At 35.7% G+C, this 25,656-nt stretch overlaps 2 protein-coding genes across 2 annotated transcripts; both read right to left on the bottom strand.

Annotated features, from left to right (window-relative positions):
• Positions 1-168: 168 nt before the first annotated feature.
• Positions 169-8,773, bottom strand: LOC129804237 (mucin-2). Its single transcript, XM_055851365.1, has 2 exons — positions 4,738-8,773; positions 169-1,617 (listed from the first exon to the last, which is right to left on the bottom strand). Exons 1-2 carry the CDS (start codon positions 8,701-8,703, stop codon positions 763-765), a joined length of 4,821 nt encoding a protein of 1,606 aa, XP_055707340.1. The 5' UTR covers positions 8,704-8,773; the 3' UTR covers positions 169-762.
• On the bottom strand, positions 8,742-24,954 carry LOC129801026 (uncharacterized). Its single transcript, XM_055845782.1, has 4 exons — positions 24,516-24,954; positions 18,698-18,818; positions 8,830-9,454; positions 8,742-8,759 (listed from the first exon to the last, which is right to left on the bottom strand). The coding sequence occupies exons 1-4, from the start codon at positions 24,952-24,954 to the stop codon at positions 8,742-8,744; spliced, it is 1,203 nt and encodes a 400-aa protein (XP_055701757.1).
• Positions 24,955-25,656: the final 702 nt, after the last annotated feature.

Here is a 25,656-nt window from a genome sequence, read left to right as displayed (position 1 = left end):
CTTCCGGTGTGCAACAATTTCACTCACTAAATAACTCCACACGGCACTTTATTTCACACTTTTTTGGTGTAATTGTTTGCTAATGGGAATTTTTTTAGTATCTCATTTGGAAGAGAATCTCGATAAGATATGAACCAGAAGACACGAGCAAAAAAAAAAACGATGATCTTTAGACTTATTTACACAGTAGTTTTATTTGTAGGAAATTCTTGTGAAAAACATTATATTACGATTTAGTAGGAGACACTCAGTCAGTGACAAATAACTGATATATCTCCTCTGTAATTCTTAATTTTAATTAAATACTTTTAAATGGATATTAAAATAAAGTCGATTGAAAGAAAATTGGTGGGGAGACAGAGGTTTTTAGAATGAGTCAATCGCTGCATTTACATTCGCTTTGTTTTTGTGCTCCTATTTTAATTGAGGGACTTAAACAAACTAAAAAAAAAGAGAATTAATTGTGGCGAATTCGTCAATTTGAAGTCACATGGTTTGGAAATGTGTGTGAGTCCAAATTAATGAATGTCGATGAATGTAATTGCGGCAATTATGTGCTTTTACGCGTGCTCTTTCACGAGATATCGATAGATTTTTCCACTACCAAAAGAAGAGGAGAGTAATTGCCTAAAATAATTTAACTTAAATTGTGTAATTACTGTAAATTAAGGATGTAGGAATAAATAGGGTCACGATCCTATGGCTAGAAATTTTTAAAATCTAAGAACTTATTAGCTAAGGCTATATTCTCTGTATTGTGAATCAGGGATGAAGTCGTGGACTGAAGCGTCCCATGTATAGGATCATGCCCGTGGGATTGTGACGGACAAAGAAGAGGAAGGGTCGGTCGAATCGCAGCCTAGGCGCTTCGGGAATTCGCGCTTGACGTGGCCGCAGGGAAAGGGGTAGTTCGAGGTATTTGGTTTCGTAGAAGGGATCAAAAAGAGCTCTCTGATGTTCCTGGGTCATTAGAAGCTTCATGCGAACACTCTCGGGTAGATCATCTACAAGTCCACGCGTAAATTCGCCCAGGTAGAAGCCCTTCTGGATGGGTGGGGAGGGATAGACTTCCACATGATGCTGGTCAGGTGATTTATCCTCACCACAAGTGGCGAATGCATTGATCTGAACCATGTCTGAGAAGAACATGTCTCGACTGGCAGATGCTGTTAAACCCCTTAGGTCGGATTTCTCAGAGTCAAAGAGGTCATTGAGACCCATTCTCTGAAGTCCACTAGTGGCATTGATAAAAGATCTGTGAGTGAACTTTGGAATCTGCAGTTCAAGTCCTGGGCGCTCCATTAGGGTTGTCAGGAGACGACGCCAAGCATTCTTGGTGATACCATTCTGCAGGAGAGCAATCTCCAGACGATCGAGACTATCTCCAGACTGCAAATGACCCTGCTGCCCAGGCATCACTAGTACAGTGCTCACGATATTGTTGCTATTCCCAAAAGCAACTGCTGTGGCATCTAATTCAGGATCGTAGCCAGCCATGAAGCCCGATCGGAAAACAGCTGCTGGGAGAGGGACGAGTCTACGTTGCCGGACAATTGGGGAGATCTGGAAGAACATCTCACCATCGCGATCGAAGCTGGAGGCTTTGGAGCAGTCAGTCTGGAAAAAGATTAAAGGTGGATATCAAATAAATGAAATTAGCAAGGAAACTTTTAACTGCTCGAACTCCACGGAGAGAGCAGTATATTTCCACCCAAAATTTCCACCATCCACCCCCCGGACACCAATTTTATCAACAAATCTTCATGTTTCAGACGATTTTTGCGAAATATCGTCATGCTGTTTGTCCGTCTGTTCCTCCGACTGTCACCAGCTCTAGAGGCCAAACGGTAAGAGATAGCGACTTGGGACCTTCGGAGGACCCCCCTATAAGTCGACCCAAGGATCCTTAACATGTCCCTCATTTCCCCCTACCCCTCCCCTTGCCTTCCAAAACCATGTTTTTTTGGGATTGCTCGAAAACGCGTAGTGCGATTTTTTTCATTTTTGGATATGTTTTATAGATTATCCAGGCGGACATTTCGCCCTTATACGAAAATACCGTTTAATCATTCCTAATAACGATTTTTCAAGGTCAAAGGTTAAAAAGTCCTTATAGAGCGCATTTATCAAGCGAGTGGGGTCATGTTTGGGATTGTTGGAAAGGTCTTTGAATTTCCGACAAAACTGAATCGGTTCCAATCGGTTTTGAACCGGTAATGAACCAATTCATAATAGATAACTAATTTTTATACGAAAATCAATCCTATTACTTTTAAAACTATTTTGGGGGATCTTTTGAGAGATTTATGAATCGGTTCAAATCGGTTGAGAACCGGTAAACGGTAAATGATGCGAAAGTACTTTTGCGATATAGTATCTAAGTCACGAGTTTGAGCATTTCGCAAAGCCTGGGACGCTTTGCCACACCTTTTTTCCATACCCAGTGGCGTATCTAGACACTTATGCGGTGGGTGCGGTTGTACGCGAAGGCGCCCTTACCACGGTAAAAATTGTTCGAGCGGGGGGGGGGGGGGATGGAAGCGTCACAAAAAAAACATATTTAACCTATATTATTTGGGCCCGTCTTCAACTTAAAACCTTTACGTATTAATCTAAAAGTATTCATCTTTGTATTCATTCAGTGTATAGACATTTTTTTTTACAATTTGCCAAAAACAAATTCCTGGCCCAGGATATCAAAAATGGCGTCTTGTGCTTCATTTCTCACTTATGAGTTTTAATGAAAATTTTAAAGTGTTCTATCTCGGGCACGGGCGGAACGGGTTAAGATTTTTTTCTTGCTCTTTTTTATTTGAAAGGTAATTTTGTTCTGTTTAACACTATTTGCTCGATTTGGGATTATATGTTCAAGTCATTTTCTTAATAGTCTATTAACTTTTTCATTTTGAAAAAATGTAAATATAGTTTTTCTGGAAAAACCCATTCTTAAAAATTTTATTTTTTCCTGTTTATCAGTATAATTGAGTACTATATTCCTTGAAAAATTTAACTTTTAATTTTGTGTTTAACAGGTTTCACTTAATATTGAAAATGCAGTGAAATTTTAATTATTTTCAATAAAGGTTAAACGCAAAAGTGGAAGCTCTCCTTTTCAACGAATGTAGTACACAATGTTGAGCAGCAGTAAAAAAAAAACAAAATTTAGAAGAATGAAATTTTGATTAAGATTGTTTTGAAACCATGCACAGCTCAAGCTTGAAATGTTTAACAGTTTTCTTAATTTGAATCGTTTTATGTTTAACAGCTGTGCGCGTTTTCAGCACGATATAAACCGTTTTATGTTACAGCTATGCAGATTTTATGCACAATTTGCTATATAAAAAATATTTGAGCTCAAAAATAATGAATTTTCAAATTTTCACGTTGGTGCTTGAAATTTAATATTTTTAATATTTCTAATTTTTTTAAGCAAAAACCTCTTGGGACTAGAAACTATAATAACTATACATAATATTTCTCAACAAAGTAAAAATTATAGTTTATTGGTATTTTCAGGGAAGCTTCATAATTTTCATGGGTCATATATGACCCAATCGTCCTTAAAGGTAAAAAAACACAGAATTTGTCTCTAGTGGATTTTCGAAAGATTTGAGGTTAGACTGTTTCATGTTTTTGTTTATGTGTACGCAAAATAGTTAATTATTCGTGTAATATTGTGTGATATATTAATTAGCTGAGATTTCCCAGTGCAATACTGACTGAAGAAGGTAATATTTTGATAATTTATAAGATACTTCTGCGTATATGTTGTAAATTCATAAATTTTCACTCTTTATCAGATGACTTCAAAAATGGAAAAAAAATTATGATCAATGAACCCGAAATCATCCACATATTATGCCCGGAAGATAGCGATGATGCCGACAATCTTGTCCTGAACGAAAGCGACATAATATATTTGGAACAAGACGTGGATGAAGTGGACCTTGAAGTCTTCATTGAGAACGCATCAACTCCGGAAGAACTCCCGGATCAACAGCAATGTGCAACTGTACGTTTGAAATTCCCAGAGACAAGCAACATTGCACCTACCCATTACCATCAAACATGTTTCGAAGAAAACTGAGGTACACATGGTACTATCAGAAAAAAGTATTATAAGACCAATTCTGTTTGTGAGGCATGCGACATTTATCTCTGTGTTACCTTACCAGTATGCGAAATTTGTTTAGATGAATATCACAAAAATTAAAAATGAAGTAAACAATAATACATTTTTTCATAAAAATTATTGTTTTTGTGTACCAGTCTTCAAGATTCCTTGAGACCAAAAATTGAATGAGATTTTTTTAAATTAATTTTTGATCGTTTTAATTTTTACTCGTACTCTAAATATGTTTTTATTATTAAAAATATATTCAAGTTATTCCTCCTACAAAAATAACAGAGCTAACGAGTAAACTAGTCGTCTGGAAAATTCTGTGCTTTTTTACCTTTATGGACGATTGGGTCATATATGACCCATAGTTTTCCAGGACTCCTAGGAATGGGAAATTTTTTTTTACCATAAATCTCTTATTTAGGTTTAAATATCGAGGGAAACTTGATTTCATTGAATTTCGCTCAGCAGAAAGCTTCTCGTCCTTAAAGGGTTAAAATCTTTTTCACTTCAACTTGGCATGAATAAAGGGTTTTAGGGTTCAGTTGTCTAAAAAGCATAGGAATATCGGCGCCCCTGGATGCTCGCGCACCCCTTAAATACGCTACTGTCCATACCTTAAAGATATTTGCAGAAACTGTGGCCAGTGGAGGTCTCATTGTGATAGTGTTGGTCTTGAGGAATTCCATGACTTTACCCCAAGTGTGACGCTTCATTAGCAGGTTAGTCCTCCTTCGGATAATATCATTGATCACTGTATAATTGACTTCCTCAACATGTCCGGAATAGAACTGTTGTACTTTGTCTTTGTAGAATGATAGGAGTTTTCCCTTCTGGCGATCACTGAACAACTCCCTCACCACAGCACTCGTAAAGACTCCGCCCTCTCTGAGATTCTCAATGGAATCTGTGACATTCCTAAACACAGCATGAGGATTGAATGTCACCATATCATCTAGCCGGAGAATTTCATTCATCTCGCCGGATGTTGAGCCACGAGCTCCTAGGAAAATCATTGCCAGCATGGAAGTAATTGCAAAGGGTGCCAGGACGACAGTTCGGGATGTACTAATACCCTCAGCGGTCATTGCTTTCCAGTAAGTAAATGCCAATTCATTGCATAAATTGACAAAATCAATTAGATCCTGATCGAGATTCTGGGTACTCTGTTCCAAACCTAAAGCTTCCTTTGGAGCTGGTTTGAGATTAACCGGTACGGGTTTCCGGGGATTCTGTTTGAGAGCTGGAGCTAGGTTTGTGGGCTTTGGAGTGTTCACATGAAAGACAGAAATAGGTCGTTTCTGAGCGAGGATTTTAACTGTTGTTGGAGCATCTTCCTCCCTGTCTTCTTCCACTATTGAATTCTCATCTGTTTTCCCATCGTCAATCAGTGTTGTTTCTTCTGGGGATTTTTCTGTGGTCTCGCCGAGTCTCGTGTAAATCTCTTCACTTTCATCGGGCTGAGTGGCATTGGTGTCATCTTCGGTGTTGCTGGAATCATCGTGGGAGTATGTGGTTGTCTCGTGGGTGATCTCTGTTGTTGTCTCTGGCACAATTAACTCGGTGACTCGAGTGTGAAAGCCAAATGGTGTTGGTACATTAATTGGTGTTCCATCATCTCGACGATTCACACCAATTGTTATAAATTTATACTGGGTTGTCTTAGGTGATGATCTCTGGGTTGTTTTCTGGGTAATCTCCTCACTGGCATCGTCATCTGTGACCACAGTATTTGTGGCTGGATCTGTAGTTTCTGTTTGTTCTGTTTGTTGAGTCTCTGTTGGAATATTCTCATCGAGATCATTCTTCCGGAAATTGAGGGGATTGAATTTGGTGGTTGGACGTCCAGTGAATCCATCAAATGTCCAGAATGTCTCCTCTGCAAGTTCTGCCAATGTTGTGGGGATCTCTGTGGTTGCTTCTATGGGAGAAATTGTTGATGTAGCATCATCATTCATCTCTTGCATTTCTGCAAAATCACTGGACATTTCAACATCCTCTTCAGTTACTGTGGGTACATCTTCATCATCTGACACCGTGGCGGGAGTTACTGTGGGAATTTCAGTGGATTCAGCAAATTCCGAGGGTATTGTTGGTAGAGATTCTTTGAATGTTGCATCAGTTGACTCATCAATTGGCACTGTGGCGAGATTTTCTACATTCTCAGGGATTTTTGTGTCCAACAGCATATCTCCCACTGTCCCAATTATACTGAGAATATCCAGTGATTGTGGCTCAGAGTCTTGAGAATAATCAATGGTATTTGAGAATTCTGTTGATTCTTCTTCAATTTCCGTGGGTTTCTCTGTAAATTCAGGGGTTTCTGTTCTTCCAGCTGCTTCTGTAGTTTCTCTGATCTCGTCAATTTCTGGGATTTCAGTAGTTCCTACAGGATCTTCCGTTGTAGTTTTAGTGATATTCTTGGGTTTGTCTTGGCGGAAGGAAATTGATGAGGTCTCCTTGACAATGGAAGTTTCTACCCTTACATCATCCTTGTCATTTACTTCATTCTCTGCAGATTCCTTGATCTGAGCTAAAGATTCCAATTCGTGAAATTTCTTGTCAGGATCGAAAGTTGTCGGAATAGGGGTTTCTGGAAGTTCAGGATCTCTACTTTCTGTGGTAATTTCCACCTGGGATTCTTCTTCAGCTTCTGTGGGCAATTCTGTAGTGATTTCTATTGAGAATGTTGTTGATTCAGCTTCATCCCGATCCTCAGATAATTGATACTCAGTGGTTGTGCTTGGAAAATCTTCTTCCTTGTCATCCTGGGGAGTAGCAATGGTTGTTACAGCTTCTTCTTCGGCAAAAACATTTTCCGAACCGATATTGGGCATTTTACTTTCAATATTGGGATCATCTACAAGGGGTACAGAATGGGGTCGTTCATCGGTGACTTGGGACAGGAGATGTGACAGAGATTCTTCTAGATTGTCCATAAGATCGAGTTTTTCAGTAATAGGTTCATCAGCTTCATCTCCGTGAAGAATTGAAGCCACTGTGGCTACTTGCTCCACAAAATTGCCCATGGTAATATTTTTTCGGAGGGCATTTTGTACCATTTGCTCAACTTTTGGGATCATTGGCTGAGTCTCGAGGGGTGCTAGTGTTACAGGGATGCTGTTGGTATTGGCAGCAATGAAACGATCAATTAGCTCAACAATCCCACTATTGTGAGGCACAGAGACGAGATTGTCGGCAATTTGTGGAGCACTTTCAGTGACTGACTGAGAAATTTCTGTGTCTGCCTCCACTTCATCTTCAGGTGATACTGTGGTGATGGTGTCTTCTGGCATGGGTGTTGTACTGATTTCAGTGACTTGGGGATCTGTTTCATCTACATACAATTGATTATTTGCAAATATTTTACTGGGCTTTCCCACATTATCCGTATTGTGTGGTTGTGTTGCTGTTCTTTCTGTTGGTTCGTCACTTTTCACTGGTTCAGTGACCGAAATTACTTTTACAGTTGTTGGCATTTTTTCCTCTTCATCATCATCATCATCGTGTGTGTCTTCGGGGTGTTTCACGGTTGTTTCTCTAACGCCATCGGACATTGATTCAATTGATGATAGCACTGTTGATGGTGTTTCCACCTCATCATCCGGATAGTGGTTGAGCGATTGAATAATTTGGTTGATTGAATTCTCTTCCATTGCCGTGGATTCATCCTCAGTGGATGCCATCTCCTCACTTGAAGTTTTTTCCGCATTCATCTGTGGTTTCTGCATCATTGTTTCAGTTGAGCCAATGTTGGGGCCATCAGGTAGTACTGAGGTCATGGTGGATGCCTCCACGGCCACGGATGTCGTGTCCATTGTCTTGGAGGGTGATGTGGATGCCAGTGTGGTCTCTGGAAGAATTTTTTCCGTTACTTCTGTGATAATTTCTTCAGTGGGTTTGGTCGTTTGTGGAGCAGCAGATGTCGTTGGTGGTTTTGGTGTTGTCCGGACAATTGTGGTGGAAGTTGGGGTTGATGGGGAATTTGTTGGAATGCTGGATGTAGTTTGGGGAGTTCGCTTTGTAGAGGGAGGTGTTTGTGGGATTTTTACAGTCGTCGTGCTCTCAGTAGGCCTTTTAGTTGGTTTCTCTGTCGATGAAGAAGGAATCTCTGGAGCTTTTGTACTTGATGGAAGTCTTGTTGGAGGCAACTTTGCTGCAGCTATAGCAGGAATCCTCGAGATGAGTGTGGAAAATTCTGTAATCTTCTGCACTGTTGTCTCAATGGGTTTTCTTGTAGATGGTCTGGTCCTATTGGGATTTGCTGTAACTCTCACTCTCATTGGGGGAGTTGTGGAGATTTTTTTCGTGCTAGTGGAAACTTTGGCTGTTGTGGATGGAGTCACTGATGAAGTGCTCAATAGAGGTTCTTCCTTTGGATTCTCTGTAATTTTTTCCATAGATGTTGGAGAACTTGCTGGACGATGATAGAGAGGAATGTTCTTCATTTCATCATTCACAGGAACTTTAATTGATGTAGGAGTTTCTGTAGTTTTTGCACTGGTTTCTGGGATTTTAATTGAAGCTGCTGTAACTTTTGTAGTAACTTCCGGGGCTTTAATGGAAGCTGCTGTAGCTTTCATAGTGACTGTTGGCACTTTTGTAGGAGCTCCTGTGGCTTTCACAGTGACTTCTGGAGCTTTCGTAGGGACTCCTGTGGCTTTTACAGTGACTTCTGGAGCTTTCGTAGGGGCTCCTGTGGCTTTCACAGTGACTTCTGGAGCTTTTGTGGGGGCAGCTGTGGCTTTCATAGTCACTTCTGGGGCTGATGTAGTTTTCATTGTGATTTCTGTAGCTTTTGTGGAAGCTGCAGTGGCAGGGAATTTCGTTGTGACCTCAAGAAGTTCACTTTCAGGCGTCATGGCAATTGATTGTGGCTTGTGGGTGATAATTTCATGATTGCCAGTATTGCCAAAAATAGCCGGAAGGATGAGACTCCAGGAAGATGAGACATCTGGGGTGTCAAAAATTGGATGGCTAGTTTGAGATGTGTTCTTTTTAGCTTCCATTTCTCGATTCAGTACATTCTGCACACTTTCAACAATTTCATCCACTTTCGTTTCATTCTCTGATGTGGAATTCGTAGGGCTCATGAGTAAACTGCCCTCACCATCTCCACCTGCCACAATACTCTGAATTTCTTCCATTGTCATGAGGCGTTTGATGAGTTCCCCTGACTCATCGAAGGTGTAGAACTCGTACTTGTCTGGATTGAGTAAATTGATGGGACTGGCCACTTGTGGTGGCACTAGAGGTCGTGGTACAGGCTTCCCAATTGCATCAGTGAATTCCGGTTTCTGCCCATTCATCACCACAGACACCGACGTGACCACGCTGTGCAGAAAGGGAAGGAGAAAGAGAAAAAAAAAAGAGTTTACATTTCAATGTCAGGATGTGAGGTGGTTTTTGCTGTTAATCTATTTTTTTATCACAGATATTGCTATGCTATGGTTCAGTGAATCATCTTTGATTGAGCTCAGATTTACAGGGTAGACGTTTAAAACACATCCTTGGGGCAAATTCTGCTATTTGGGAGTTTCTCACGTGAGTACAAAAATCGAGAAACACACCAAGTTTACCAAGGAAAAATCGAGTCAAAAACTCTAACGGCGTTATCACACTTGCACATTAAAATTTTAATGTGATTCACACTAATTGTCGCTTGTGAGCGTCCAAATATGTTATTTGTGGCTTTGAGTCACTTAATATTTGGGGTTTTTCTATTTATTCATAAAGAAGTGGACTTGGCCTGCAAAAATAAGTTTAAATTTACCTAAAGCATGAATATTTTTCACATTAAAAAATTAAAGAGAAAATTGCATTAACTTTTCGCATTAATGCTATAAATCAATTTATATCAAATTTTGCGGGCCAAGTCTACCTTTTTATCAACAAATAGATCAAATTTTGAATATAAAATGATTCAAACACACAAATTACACATTTGAACTCTCACCAGCGACAATTAATGTGAATCATATTAAAATTTTAATGTGCATGTGTGATAACACAGTAAAATAATGTGAATTTCTCGATTTTTATTCTGAAACTCCCGAATAGCAGAATTTACCCCCGTATCTTTCACAAAAACCAACCGCAAAAACTGCAGCAGTAGGATTAATTCAACTTTGGTAAGTGATATCTCAATATTTTCTTTTTAAATTTATTACAGTAGACTCTCGCTCAATCGGCTCTTTTTCAATCGGGCGAAAAATTTTGTTGACAATTTTCACGTATAAATTTTGAAGCTAATTTGCTCCAATTTGCTGTAGTTCTTCCTATTTTATCGTGATTCTTTATAATTGAGCGCTTTTGTGGAATTTACAAAGGCTTTGACGCTCAAATCTATCGAAAAAATGGGATGACATTTTGCCCCAAATGCCCAATTGAGAGAAAGTCTACTGTATTTCATTCTTTTGCATCTTTTTTCATTCTTTTTGAAAACGGGTCTGCAAATTTTTTTGTAAATTTTTAACATGTCGTGGCATTACTTGACACCTTTCCAAAACGTACTTAAACTCGAAAATCAATTGAATCATTCTTGTGATAGAGACATTCAAAAGTTTGTTTTTTGGAGAAAAAATATAACGAGACAAAAAATTTGTTTCTTTATGGACTGTGAATAGGCATTTCGTATCTTGCTTAAGAGAATGCAATTACTGTTGTATACGAAAAATTAAAGTTGCCAACAAAAAATTAAATATAAGTTCTCAATTTAGATTTAGAACTTTAAAAGCAAGGAAATTATTCCGGTCTTCGGTGACCTCTAATAAAAAAGAACTCCAGACGTTTTTTTTTCCTTTTTCCCTCACCCGCTTCCACCATCCTTTCCAAATCCATGTTTTTTGGTTTATTTCTAAAACGGCCCTAGGGTAATTGTTCTAATTCAAAACAATTTCTAAAAAAAATTATATTTAAAGAATTTTCACTAAACAGTAACATTCTAGAAGAGTCAAGGAGCAAATTTATGTAGTACTCCTCAGAAAAAAAATATGAACTTAATGTGTTAAATCTTCTTTCAAAGTTAAAATGTCTGGAAATAGTATAGTATAGTATAGTATAGTATAATAAATATACTATACTATACTATACTATACTATACTATACTATACTATTTCCAGACATTTTAACTTTGAAAGAAGATTTAACACATTAAGTTCATATTTTTTTTCTGAGGAGTACTACATAAATTTGCTCCTTGACTCTTCTAGAATGTTACTGTTTAGTGAAAATTCTTTAAATATAATTTGAAAACTCCTAAAATACGTGTGTGTAAAATGCTTCTATTGGAAACAAATTAATCCAAATGGAGACAAGGGGAAAGTTTCTAATTGGAGACAAACAGTATATAAGTGAAACCGCAACGAAAGGCTTTCAAAATTTTGTTGAGTTGCTCTTGAGTGCAGGATTTGTTCTTATTCCTAGTATTTTTTCCTTTCCCATCTAAAACAATAAGAAAATCTCTCCAAAAAATCATATTTCCTGAGTTTTCTTTTGAAGCATTTGCAGCCACTTCAGAAAAACCCTTTTTGGTCACGAAAACTTCACGTACCGTTGACAATAAAGATTAACACTTAATTTAACTAAAATTAGCCAGAAATATGACATAAATGATTAACAAAACGAATAAACAACAGTCACTTTATTGTGTTTTTCATTGGAAAACATGGTCGATCGATGAAAAATTCGATGGTGAAAAGGTACACTTTTAATTTTTCTGAGAAATTAACAAATTAAAATTTGTAAATATGAATGGATTTTCGTTTTATTTGGAGTAAAATTAACTAAATAATGAAACTGTGGTATAGAAAATATACGAATATAGTAATTTAGTACTGTATTTATCATGAAAACAGTGATGTTTCCATTTGGAATAGAGAAAAATTTCCATTTGGAGCAGGTTTTGAATTAGCTTAATTTACCCTATATATTTCTTTTATTTTTTAATATATTTTTGAGGTAGCCTAGGCACATTTCGTCTATATACTTATGGCCGGAAAAATCACAATTTTGAATTGCTGAAGATCAAAGATGAATCACTTGGGAGGACGTATTTTTTAACCAACTGATTTGGTTAAATTTAGATTTTTTGGAAAGGTGTTAAAATTTCGGACTCTTGGCTACATCGCTTTTCATCGTTAATGAATCGGTTAAGCACAGAAAATTGATTATTTTTCCGGAAATTATTTTTTACTTGACCTTAAGCTTGTTCCCGAGTTAAAGGTCAAACGGTAAAAGATATGGACTTCTGGACTTCGATGACCCCCCCCCCCCATTAGCGAACATTATTTCAGACGGTTCTTTTTTTTTCCCTAACCCTGTTCCCCTATCTCTGTTGTGTTTTTGGTTTTTCTCGAAATTGGCCCAAGCTTTTTCAATGAATTTCAGATATATTTTAGAGGTAGTTCAGATGAAGATTTCATAAACACACCTATGACCCGAAAATTCAACATATTGAATTATTGAAGGTCAAAGGTGAATCACTTTGAAGGGCTCATTTTTTTAACCGATTTGGTTGAATTTGGATATTTTGGAAAGGTCTTGACATTTCTTATTTGCCTATATCAGTTCCAATCAGTAATGAATTGTTCAAGTAAATCGTAATTGATTTATTATTCTTTTTATTTGCGCTTAAGCAAGTTACAAATGACAAGAACATTCCAAAATGCACACTTCTCAACCAATTTATTAGTTCAAAATTGTTTTCCGATTTGTGAATGAATTCAATTGTTATACGGGCTTCAAACCTAAGACTTAGCCATCTGGTTTAACTGCTCTAATTCCTAATCAAAATCATAGATTTTGAAAAATCAATAAAATTGCTTGTTATTTAGATTTTTCAAACCTTCGGGAACTGGGCTAAACCTCCAGTCTGAAGCCGGCATTAGTAAACCGGTATAGACTTAAAAAAACATGCAAAAAGATAATTCATGGGTGGCTCTATCTCGTGAGTTCGAGTATTTCGCAAAGCTGGGACGCTCTGCCATCTCTTTTTAATGACCAAGTTCAGTTTTTACTGATTATTTTTTTTATTTCTGCAATCTTTCTTTATTTTTTAAGTTATCACGTCTGAATGATTTTAAACCAAAGATGTATTTTATAAGACAAAATTTACATTATTGTACCTTGTTCAAGTTGCACAAAAAAAGTATTTTTTCAATGAATGAATCACAGCTTCTGTAAGCTTAAATAACTTTATCATGAACTCTTTTTTTATATAATTCTTGAGGAGATATATTGATTAACTGTATCGAATAATTGCAATATTTTGTGGTCTTCCTCATTGACTTGGTAATCTTTCTGGTGCGGTGTATATAGTTCTTGCTTTCTTGCAAGAATTTTACTTGCTTTTTTTTTGCTCGCACGATCTTGTATCCCAATCATATGGATGAAGTGATCCAGTGTGTGGTCAATGGATGAAGAAAAAAAGCGGTTCAATAAACAAAATCATTCTCTTTCATCCGCATGACAATGTTGAAAATCTTCCCAATGAGGAAGAGGAGTTTTCAATTGCGAAGAAGCCACAAATAGAGGCAAAAAAGCACAATTGAAGCGTGTTACGGTTCAAAAGAAAGCACAAAAGATAAAATAATATTTAAAAAAAAAAAATCGACGTAGAAGATAGGAGTTCGTCCAAGCATGGAGGAGAAGTAACGAAAGAAAAAGATAGTAAAATGAAGACTTTTGCGCGATATCGGGGAAGGAGATACGGACCGATGTGTGTGGAGAAAAGGCAAAAAGAAGACTTCAAATTGAAAGCAAAAGCCGTGTAATCAATTTTCTGGTGAGTAGTTGATGATGATTCGCATTTTGCTGTCTTCTCCTCTCGTGTGCACATAAGAAAAACGGTGTGGATAAAAAGAAAAATAAAAGATTTTTGCCGTAAAAGAAATCGAGCATGGTTTGTATTACATAAATCCGTTTATGCTTCATCATTTTGACTTGGAGGTAAATATTGGGCTGGGTGTCGTGCAAGAAGAGGAGACATGAGGAATACCTTGAAGTGTTATGGGCGACTTGGTCAGGAGAGTCAGTATATAGAGTCACATAATTAATGAGCTTTCCCGAAGATTATTGGCCATTGCGGGAATGGAAGTCTCTAATCTTTCATAATCTGTCACATTTTAAACGCGTCGAAATACCGTTAAAATATTCCTCTCTTCTGCAAAACTCCTCGGTGGTATTTTATACAAAAATATTGACTTGATCGTTCTTCCCAACGATTATTATTGGTGTGTGAGATGCTGGAAGAGAGTACAACGGTTTCCGCCAGGTGCGAAATCAAGGGGGAAACGATGGGAGGAGTAATGTACAATCTTCACCATTTAAAATTTATAGATGCTTCCTTGTCGCTGAAGGAAGTAAAGCAGGAAATTAATTGATAAACAAGATATAACAGTGATGATTTGTCACCAATTGACAGACAAAACTATGCGCTGAGTCATATAAATGGAATTAAATAGCATAAATCACATTTATGCAGAAAAAATTAAATTTGACTGTGAAAAGTCAAGTTAAGAAATCATTTAATGCAAATTTGCTTTTGTCTCAATTGAGTGTTGTTCTGTCCTCATGACTTTGAACGACTTTTTTTCACTAAATTAGATGCAAATAGAACAATTCTAGTTGTGGCGTTTTGCTCTACAAAATTATTACCAATCGAGTTTCTGTAAATGGTTTTGCTATAAGTTCTGCAACAAATGGCAAATCATTTGGTTTTCCAGTGCATGTTTACAGTAAAAAGAAGTTAAACTTTGGTCATAAACATTCTTCTGAGCAATTAACATTTTTAAATTCAGACTTAAAAAACGATGATTAACTTCGGTTTATCCATTCAAAGTATTCTACAAACCAAATCTTATCCAAAAAATGTAATATCTAAAAACGATAAATTTGTTTTAAGGAGGGATTCCTTAAAAAACTAAATTTTAATCATTTGACTAAGAGAGGTGGTAATGTTCTTTACTTTGTGAAATGCTCGAACTTGTGACTTTTAGATGCCATACCTCAAAAGTACTTTCGCATCATTTACCGTATCCCGATTTACAACAGATTTAAACCATTTCATAAATGACTCTAAAAATCGCTCATAATAGCTTACAGAGAAAAAAATATTTTGTAAAAATGTTCGTAAATGTTTGTGAATTCCTAGGGGGGACTTACAAAATGCTCGTAAATCGTATAACCCACAAACAAGTTCGTAAAAGTTTGTACTTCTTTCTCAAATATTTGTTTCTAAATTTTTGTTTACCTAACGAACATTTTACAAACATTTACGAACAAATGACAAAATTTTAAGAAACCTTTTTGTGTGTTTACAAACAAATGTTTGTAAAAGTACAAAAAATGCTCGTCAAGTGATCAATTTACGAACAATGTTTGTGAAAAAATAACAAACTTTTACGAACTTGTTTGTGGGTTATACGATTTACGAGCATTTCGTAAGTCCCCCATATGTAGGAATTCACAAACATTAACGAACATTTTTACAAAATATTTTTTTTCTATGTAGGAGTAATACAATTGTTTTTCCGATAAGAATTACTAATCTGTTTGTTACCAGTTCATAAAAGATTGGAACCGATTCAGTCTTGTCGGAAATTCCAAAACCTTTTCAACGATTCCACATATGATACCATTCGAATGATAAATACGCTCTCTAGAGCCTTTTTAACCTTTGACCTTGAAAAACCCGATATTAGAAATGATTCAACAGTGTCTTATTTTAGGGACGAAATGTCCGCCTGGATAATCTCTAAAAGATACTCAAAAATGAAAAAAAAATCGACGGGCGGGGGGAAACGAAGAGAATACTATGGATCGTTCTAATGATATCTCGGAAAAATATATTTATAGAGGAAAGAATATGGTGGGGGGAAAATTTGCATTATATTTGGATTCCCAGGGTCAATTTGTGGGGGATGCGAAGAACATTTCAAGCCGCTTTCTCTTACCGTTTAGCATCTACACACGAGAAACGCATTTTTTAACCTTTTTGACATTGCCATATAAGGTGAACAAAAAATCTCTGAAATCTAGGACTATCAACAATGAATTCCCTTGGATCCAAATTAAGGGATATACCAAGTCTCATTGATCAATTCGATTTCTGGAGGATTTTCCTTGTATGACTATGAGATCTCACGTTCGAAACTCGGAAGCTGCAGATTTATTAGCAGCTGTATCGAATTAGTCAAGTGAATGAAATGAAAAGTGGTGCTAATGTATTGACATTACAAAATGTGTTACAAAATATACATTCACTGCAACTGATCCAACAAAGGCACACAGAAACCGAGATGTAGATCTGGACGATTGCCTTGGTGATTAAGGTAGAGTGGGGGAATGTAGAATGCATAATGAGCCTATATAAGTGGCCTTTAAAAGGTTTAAGCCGACCCACAGAAAAATCTTAAACTAGAATCGTGATCAAAGCTACGGCCTACTGAAACGCCTTTAGAGTTGGTCTTACGACCTTCAAATGTTCTAGAAAGTTGTAGTATTTTGCAAGATTTTACTTTTGTGCCCTATTTCATCAAATTCTAAATAAAAGAAAGAGATCAGTTACTTGCAATTTATATCCATTTTCCGAGGATATCTCGACGACTCAGAATATAAATCGAACAACTCGATTTTTTACAAATCGTTTTATTCGCTTTTTGGATACTTCTTTATACCCTCTACCTTTCCTGTGAATATTATGGTTGAAAAATAATTATTTTCAAAGTTATAGAGATTTTAAGACTTAAAAATCCTATACTCTGAATGTAAAATCTCAGCTTCAAACCGCTCTTCTGTAAAATTTGCCTATTACGAGTTATTAGTTTCTTATTCTGAGCGATCGACCTGTCTCAGGAAAAACGCGCTACCTTCGGACGACTCAAGCTTCCAACAATTCGTTTTTTAGAATGTGTTTTTAATTAATTTGACCTATTATAATATTATTATATTTTAATAGTTAATCCAGTGTTTCAAAGTTCCTGGAAAGCGCAATGGGTCAAATAAAAAAAAAAGAAAAAAAGAATTCTATTTATTAAGCAATTGAATAAAATTTGCGTTCGAATATGAAATTTTGCGGGAATTATTTAAACTGAGATTGCTACGAACCTTAAGAATCTTATCTTGTCTCGCGTTTTCCGGTGTTTTATTTAGGTATTCGAGTTTAATAACACTGAGAAAAAAAGAGGGTGCGATTAACTTTCTTTTCTCAGAACTTTAACACTTTTTAGGTGTAAAAATATACCAACATTTTTTAATGATAATTTTACACCTTTTTAAGGGTAAAATTAAGATGAAAAAGAGTAACTTTAACCCCTAAAACACCTAAAAAGGGTAATGTTTACACCGATTTTGGATCAATATTGCAGGGTAAAATAAACATTTCCGGAATGTTATTTTAACTTTTACGGATTTCTCTCAGTGAATCAATCTAAAATTGGACGATCAATTGACCATTTTAATTCTTCAAAGTATCAAAAACGATCCAACGCCAATGATGTTTTTAAAAGATTTCTCGGTTATCCTTTTATTGTTTATATTGTTCAATAATAATAATTTTGTATTTTTGTTAAGCTCCTTTTGTGAATTTAGTTCTTTTTAAATAAAATTGAGGGAAAATAGGCGAAGAACTAAAATATATAAAACTTCACAATTGTTTGTAACTAAACGCCAACGACAAAAATATTTGACTTATATTGCCTTGCATTTGATAATATCCTTTTATTTTACTTCTTTGATCGCATTGACTACCTTATTAACCATATCACTATTAAATAGAATCAAGGTCACATTCATGTAATAGTTATTTTTTATGTAGAATTATTAAATTTCCTGTTAAATGACTTAACTAATCACGAAGTTAATGTTGATAAGATGCAAAAATAAAATAAAAATTTCTTGAACACAAGTGCATTATATATACTAAAAGTACCATTAGTTTTGCAAATGCCCCATAACATCTTAATTGAAAATTATATTACCCATATATCATGCTTATATCGATCTCAATTGCATCTATAATTGTTATGATTAGATTTTGTAATTGTGCTTTAAATTTTATGAAGAAATATCGTGGAAGCCTATACAGTGCAAATATCAGAACTTATAGCTGGACTTTGCAATAAGCTCATGAGTCATTTAATTATACTGCAATCTCTATAAATGGTAAATATGGTATTTTGATTGCCATCAATTATAAAAGTAGCTTGAAATTACTACAAATGCTACAGTTTTCTTAATTTTTTGCAAAGTTGAAGATGTATAATTAGCGAGAAATGTCTATTTATAGCGAGAAAAAAATAAGAAGAAACGAGATCAAAATCTCTGACACCTCTCTTGGGAGAGGGATTGTACATCATGTGTCCAGAATTGCGTGTCCCTTGTGGTAAAAGCCATCAAGTGTGACTTTTGCCTTTAACCATCTCGCAAGAGTTCAATTTTTGGCACATTTCGCCGGCACCGTATGATTCTTTTGCGGGATGATGTGGCTCGCGAGATGATGCGATAATGTGTTGGCATAATCTTCAGATTGCATCAATTAATAGCTCGTCATTGAAAGGGGGGTATTATATGGCTTACCTGGAGCCAATGATTCGCCTCGAAGAATCACCATCAGTCTCTTCATCCTCACTCACTGGGTGTGCTGTGGATGTGAGCAAAAGAACGGGTACCAGAAGCAGCGTGAACTTCATCATATGATCTGTTTGGCAAAAGAAAGAGTATAAAAGAGCCTGAGTAAGAAAAACCGGAAGAGATTGAAGAAACATAATATACGAGTAGATTCCTAAAGAAATTCTTATCATTGCACTTTTTCGAAGATTTCTGTAACTTGAGGGCACTCTAAAGGTGCAAATAGTGGATTTCTCAATGGGATATTGACATGTAATGTGTTATTTGAACGAGGCCAGAAGTTGTCGCTTATATTTTTTCTCCTTCACTTTGAAATCCCGCATGTGGCAAAAATTAACTTGAAGAAATTATTAAGGTTACACATCGTGTCAATTTCAAGTTTGCCATTTCCCAATTAAAATTGTTGCTTTTGCCGCTTCCATAATGCACGTTCCATTCTTCACATTTTCCAGGTTGAGCATACAGCATCAGCGCATAGAGATTGCCAAGCCACAGAGTGAAAATGTGTTTTGGAAGTGGAGCAACAGCCAGTGAATGACCAATTCTCATGGAGGACAGAATGATGGATTTGGAGTTAATTGTGTGCGAGAGAAGGTAATTGAAGAATTTTACTGCAAAATTCTCTGCCAATTGGCATATTTTCCAATATAGTATAATCATTCTCTTGCTCATAAAACAGCATAAATTCCAATTAACACCAAAGTCACTGATTTATTCTCATTTCACGATGTGTTCCTTCCTGTGCCAATTTGCACACTTTTAGCGCGAAAAGTTGCTTTCTCTCAGGAATATTTGGGGCATGTTTAATATTATTTGGAATATTGAGGATTTTGGAACATTTAGAGCGTTCTAGAACATGTTGAAACTGAAAGCCTAAACACCTAAAGTCAGGTATAGGAAAGTAGTCAAAACAGCGGTAAAGAATTCTAAAAACGAATCTTGAAATAGGAAATTATCGTTTCTCTTGGTAACATTATCAAGAAGGCTAAAATGAACTATCTTATAGGACCACTACTAGGATAGAATAGAATACAGTATTCTCTATTATATGATCATTTTTAAACAAAAATATTATAATAGAGCTTTATCAAGACTATAGAGGGGGAAGTGGCGTACTTTTGAAAGAGTTTTTTTTCTATTTTTAAATGAAACTGAAACCATAATATAATTTAGCACCACAAAAAAATTGTGAAACTAAATTATATTATGATAAGGCTCAGTTCTATTTAAAAATGGCATTGAATAAACGAGCAGTAAAAGGTCAAATTTGGTCAGCAAAAAATTCGAAAAGATCAGTAAAAAATAAAAAAGGGCAGTAAAAAGTTAAAAAAGGGCAGCAAACAATTAAAAAGGAGCAGTACTTTATTAAAAGCGGACAGTTAAAAACGAAAAGTGGTCAGCAAAAAATGAAACACGATCAGTAAAAAATAAAAAGTGGTCAGCAAAAAATTAAAAATGAATAGTAGGAATATTCGAGTTGATCAATGAGAAATAAAAAAGTGATCAGCAAAAAATTAAAAATCAGCAGCAAAAAATAAAAATTGGTCAATAAAAAATAAAAAGGGGTCAGCAAAAAATTAAAAACGAGCAGTAGAAATATTCGAGATAATCAGTAAAAAATTAAAAAGTGATCAGCAAAGAATTAAAAATGAGCAGTAAAAAATAAAAAAATGGTCAGTAAAAAATACAAAGTGATCAGTGAAAAATAAAAATTGGTCAGCCAAAAATTAAAAAAGAGCAATTAAAAATAAAAAATGGTGAGCAAAAAATTAAAAGTGAGCCATAGAAAATAAAAAGTGGTCAGTAAAAAATAAAAAATGAGCAGTAAAAAATAAAATGTGATCAGTAAAAAATAGAAAGTGCGCAATTTTAATTTTTACTGATTATGTTGAATATATCTACTGCTCGTTTTCAATTTTTTTGCTGACCACTTTTTATTTTTTACTGACCAATTTTTGTTTTTTACTGACCACTTTTTATTTTCTATGGCTCACTTTTAATTTTTTGCTGACCACTTTTTAATTTTTCACTGATCAATACGAATATTTCTACTGATCATTTTTAATTTTTTGCTGACCACTTTATTTTTTACTGCTCATTTTTAATTTTTTACTGTTTTTTTTTAAATTTTTTTTGCTGCTCATTTTTAATTTTTTACTGACCATTTTCTTTTTACTGACCATTTTTATATTTTTACTGATTACTTTTTAATTTTTTACTGATCAACTCGAATACATCTACTGATCAATTCGAAGATTTTACTGACCAAATTTAACTTTTTTCTGACCAAATTTAACTTTTTACTGACCAAATTTAACTTTTTACTGACCAAATTTAACTTTTTAATGACAACATTTTACTTTTTACTGACAAAATTAAAAATTTTTGCTAATTATTTCGAATTATTTGCTGATCAAATTTAATTTTTTGCTGATCACTTTTGACTTTTTACTGACCATTTATTTTTTTCCCTTTAAAAATAGGAGAAAAAGCCCTATTTCAAATGTGCCTCATCTAAAGGTACTCCACTTTCCACTATGGGCCGGTGAGATAGTTAAAGGACCTGAAAGTTTTTTTTTAAGGCTCTTTCTCGAAACGTTAAAATAAATTATGCGGTATATTTTCTTTTGTTTATTAATAAGAGTGCCAAATTTCGGCATAGTTGCATGCAAGCGTCAAAGTCTCAAGTTTGAAATGTAATATTTTAAATACAAATTGATTTTCTTTTACTCCTTCTTCTTAAAGAGTGTTGCTTCGAACCTTGTAAAGAGTTTACCGTCTTTATTTACTCTAAAATCATTCTTAATACATTTTAAAATGAATAAAAATATAAACATAGCTTTGGTACCCTATTTCGACCACCTTCATTCTCATAGTTCCTTCCCCTTCGGGAATTCTTCAAATATCTTTTTCACGTCATCTCGTTTGTCGAAGCTACATTTTTTTGTTATTCTTCTGCATTGTATAATGTCTAAACCTAAAGTACGTAAAATCTAAAAGTTCATGGAAATTCGAGGAACAAAAAAGGTGGCCGAAATTGCAAGCTGGCCGGCATTTTGGCACACTTACCCTATCCGAAAAATTTTATATTTTTAACCATCATGCATTTCTGAGACTCCTCCATCTAACAATAATTGTTGGGTCAAATGCTTGTATATTGGTGCTATTCCAATGAAAAATGTTCATTTTTTAGCACTTTACTGTTATCAAGTGGTTCTGTATTATCGACTTTTCGCGTTGGTTTCTGTCACGACTCTTTAGTGATTTTAGAACACAACGAAGACTGAGGAAAACAGTCAAGACCAGAATCAACACAGAAAAGTTGACAATGCAGAATCACTTGAGAATAGTCATGTGCTAAAAGAATGCTCAAGAGCAACCATGTGCCCGAAACCCTCATCAGTGCGGCACTTTATTAGCAGAAGTCTTTGCAATTGAGTAATGAGTGTAACAAACACGTTAAAGAAAAAATAGTTCTATAATTTCTTACTTAAAGAAGGCTTGCTTAAAGAATGTTTCTTGAAATTCTACAAGTTGCGTTATTATTGAGTAACAATTATAAACATAAAATCTAAAATTTACTCTCAATAATTCAAGAAAAAATATTGGTTCTTCAATGCAAAACTTTTTCTTAAAACAATAAAGTCATGGGCTTGTTCTAAGCAAGAGCTTTCCTAAAAAATAGCTCTGGAAATTGAATCAAGAAAATGTTTAGATGTTTAGAAGAAAGGCACTTGCAATTGGAGTTTAGAATAATTGCACTATAATCGTATGTATCTTTCCAGGGCAATCATTATTCACTTAGCACATCAAATGATGAAAACATGCAATTTTTATTTTAAAAAAAATTGTTTAGCAAATCAGTTTAAAAATAACCTACACAAAGAGATTCAGAATAATGCTCCATCTACCACTGTTATTAATTAGTTAATAGTAGTATACATCGCGCAAGTCGCTGTATATGACGTCACGATGAGTCATCATCGCGCAAGTCGCTGTGACGTCACTATCGCGCAAGTCGCTGTATGTGACGTCACCATGTATGATGACGTCACATATTTTCTGACGTCACACCCTGGAGGCATGACGCAATATTTTGGGATGACGTCACACCCCACCCCCTGGGAGGCTGACGTCACTGGGCGGAAATTTAAATTTGAATTTTCCGTTGGTATAGGAGCGCCATCTATGATTGCAATTTTGAATTTCGAATGCCCATCCGCCATTTTGGATGCCCGTTCGTCATTTTGAATGCCCATCCACCATTTTGATTTTTCTGTCCGCCATTTTTAATGCCCATCCGCCATTTTTATTTTTTGTCCGCCATTTTTTATTACCGACCGCTGCTCTTATTTTCTATACGCGCCCTCTGTTATTCCTATTATTAACTATTCCCGTAATTTTTTTTTCGCGACGTGAAAATTTTTTGGCCGAGACCTGGGATTGAACCGATAGATACTTAAAGTCTTAAACGCAATGTGTACAACCGCTTAGACCACTCGGCCACGGCGGCATGTTGATGAGTTCCCGCTGAATCGTGAACCGTTGCATCGTCCACAGGCTGACGTCACCCATGCATAGATATCCCATATAGACATTTCCCATGCATGCATACATTTTCATATACATACACATGCCCCGTGGGAATAATTGCGCGCGTCACTTGGTGGGAAAAACAGCAGAGACAGAAGATCTCAGATTACTGCGCGAGCTGTCTGGACATATGAGCCCTCCTGTGAGCCAGCCACACTTAAAGAGTGCATCCGATAGCAAAAAATTGGCACGGGCTGTGTCATATGGGATTGCAGATTAATTGTCGTGGGATTTTTTTAATTGCTGTGGGAATTTTCTATTTTTAATAATAAAACAAATCATTTTCACATGAAAAATATTTTTATTATAACATTTTCCTGGTTTTCTTATGACAAGATGATGTTCCTATTCTTATCTATTTCAAGCTTTGCATCATACTCAGCATATACAATACAAGTAATTGTGTTCTGTATGGTTTGCGAAAAACGTGCCTCTATACGAATTGAGCCCTGATCTAACAAAGAAAGACACCCTTGTGAATGAGCATCGGGATTTAGATCATAGGCTAGAATAAAGTAGCCATTCTTGAAATCTTTATAAGTGATCTCATGGCCCCTATCATCATAATGAATCCCTGTGCCCGTGAAGAGAGTTTGATAAGCTTTCGCATATTGATCTTGAGCAAAATTCATTTGCAATGGTTGTACAGGATAAGGTGTACCATTGACAAGAAGAGCAAAATCTGAAACATTGTAATGATGGAAGTTAAATGGATTTTTAGACTTTTGGCCATTGTATGCTAGATTATCCACTATAGCAAAAATTACTCTTCGGGGCAAAACTCCGTGAATAATGTTATCTAGATTTATAGAGTTTGACCCTGATGGGACTGTAACAGTTTTAATTTCAACTTTCTTATAATGATATTGGGCATTTTTATGTTCCAAAACCTTATTGTGTGCAAACAATATGTTAGGATTTAGAGTCACCTGCTTCATGTACATGGTGGCTTCATGAACGCGAAATTGTGGGTTCAGACTTTCACTGCATAAGATAAAGAATGATGGTTTTTCAAGAGTAATAATTACTCGCAAATCCACATTGTTAATTAGAAATGTGGGTTGATTAAACAGGTCACAATGCAGTTTCCCTAAAACTTCAACTACTTTGCTATTTTTAAACAAATTCTTCCTCTCGGTAAACCCAGTGTTGGTAAAACTTAAATCTTCCATACCCCCAGTATCTCGAATCCATCCAGAATTGCGTAGAAATGTATCTTTTGCTCCCTTTCCATAGGTTAGAAGAGTCTCAAAGTAGCTTCGATAATGATAGTCTCCTTCATTTTGGGAAATTGTTTTCCCATTTAGAGAAACTGAGACAGAACGAATCATCGAATGAAGAATGTTATTTACAACTCCTGGCTGTTCCACATCCTCCTCGTTGAAGTTTTCGCCATTCTCCTTAAGGAGTTGGATTTTAAATTTGATGTAGATTGAAGACAAATCTCGGTAACAATCTCCATGCGCGACTGAGTAAAATTCTATAACTTTAGGATTCTCGAGACTTGCCAATGGTTGATAAGAGATTTCATCGGCGCGTAGAATGGATGTTTGTACAGGAGGTGTTAGAAAAATATCCAACTCGCTCTTCATGCACTCTTTGTACTCTGCCATTATGAGAAAATGTCTAAATTTCGCGGTTTTTGATTTTTATTCGATTTCACTTTCTTCAATTTGCGCTTCCTCTTTGAAATGGCTGATTTAATCTTGTGGAGAATATTATGCTTTTTACTTGTTCCTGCAGATCCTGAAGGTAAGGATGATGTAGAAAGAATAGGATTGCTCTGTCGAGATCTGGTATTTATACCTTCCCCAGTCATATTTCGTACTTTTTTAATAATTTTCTGCTTCAACTCATCTCGGGCCTCTGTACCACGCTGCAACAAAATCTGCTTGATTGGTTTTGTACCAAGATCAGTTAGAATTTGAGCACCAGTTTTCGCAGCTTGTGTCTTGAGAGCTGACAATCCATTCATAAATAATGGTCTTAGAAATCTCATCAGACCTCCAAGGATTGACCCAAGACCTCTTCCTCTCTGTACACCGAAAAAATCAGGAACGTATACATTCCCAATTTCTCCGTGTCCAATTTGTTTCATATAATACGACGTGTAAAGGCTAGCCATGTTTGATAGAGTGTAGAAATTTGCAATTTCAGATGTATTTATACCCTTGCAAGATCTCATCTCAGCTTCCTCTTAAAATGAAGCACTAACATTGTCGGCGTAGAACTTGGTTGAAAATTGTATGTTTCTCCATTCTGAGATGTTATAAGTATTTCTATTGTATCAAAGCTGTTTTTTTCGAGAGGAAAAT

This window comes from Phlebotomus papatasi, chromosome 2 (assembly GCF_024763615.1).
Source record: "Phlebotomus papatasi isolate M1 chromosome 2, Ppap_2.1, whole genome shotgun sequence".
NCBI classification, from domain to species: domain Eukaryota; kingdom Metazoa; phylum Arthropoda; class Insecta; order Diptera; family Psychodidae; genus Phlebotomus; species Phlebotomus papatasi.
Note: the sequence above shows the minus strand (reverse complement) of the source record. Positions and strands in the feature narration are given on the sequence as shown.

What these genes read in the sequence shown, in the direction of transcription:
- LOC129801026 (XM_055845782.1), bottom strand. Translation starts at nt 24,954, where the DNA reads ATGGCAGAGTACAAAGAGTGCATGAAGAGCGAGTTGGATATTTTTCTA. An exon ending in ATGGATTCGAGATACTGGGG is followed by an intron (nt 18,819 to 24,515) that starts GTATGGAAGATT and finishes TTTGCCAAACAG; the next exon opens with ATCATATGATGAAGTTCACG. An exon ending in AGGCGAATCATTGGCTCCAG is followed by an intron (nt 9,455 to 18,697) that starts GTAAGCCATATA and finishes CTTTCTGCACAG; the next exon opens with CGTGGTCACGTCGGTGTCTG.
- LOC129804237 (XM_055851365.1), bottom strand. Translation starts at nt 8,703, where the DNA reads ATGAAAGCTACAGCAGCTTCCATTAAAGCCCCGGAAGTTACTACAAAA. An exon ending in TTTCTGCAAATATCTTTAAG is followed by an intron (nt 1,618 to 4,737) that starts GTATGGACAGTA and finishes ATCTTTTTCCAG; the next exon opens with ACTGACTGCTCCAAAGCCTC.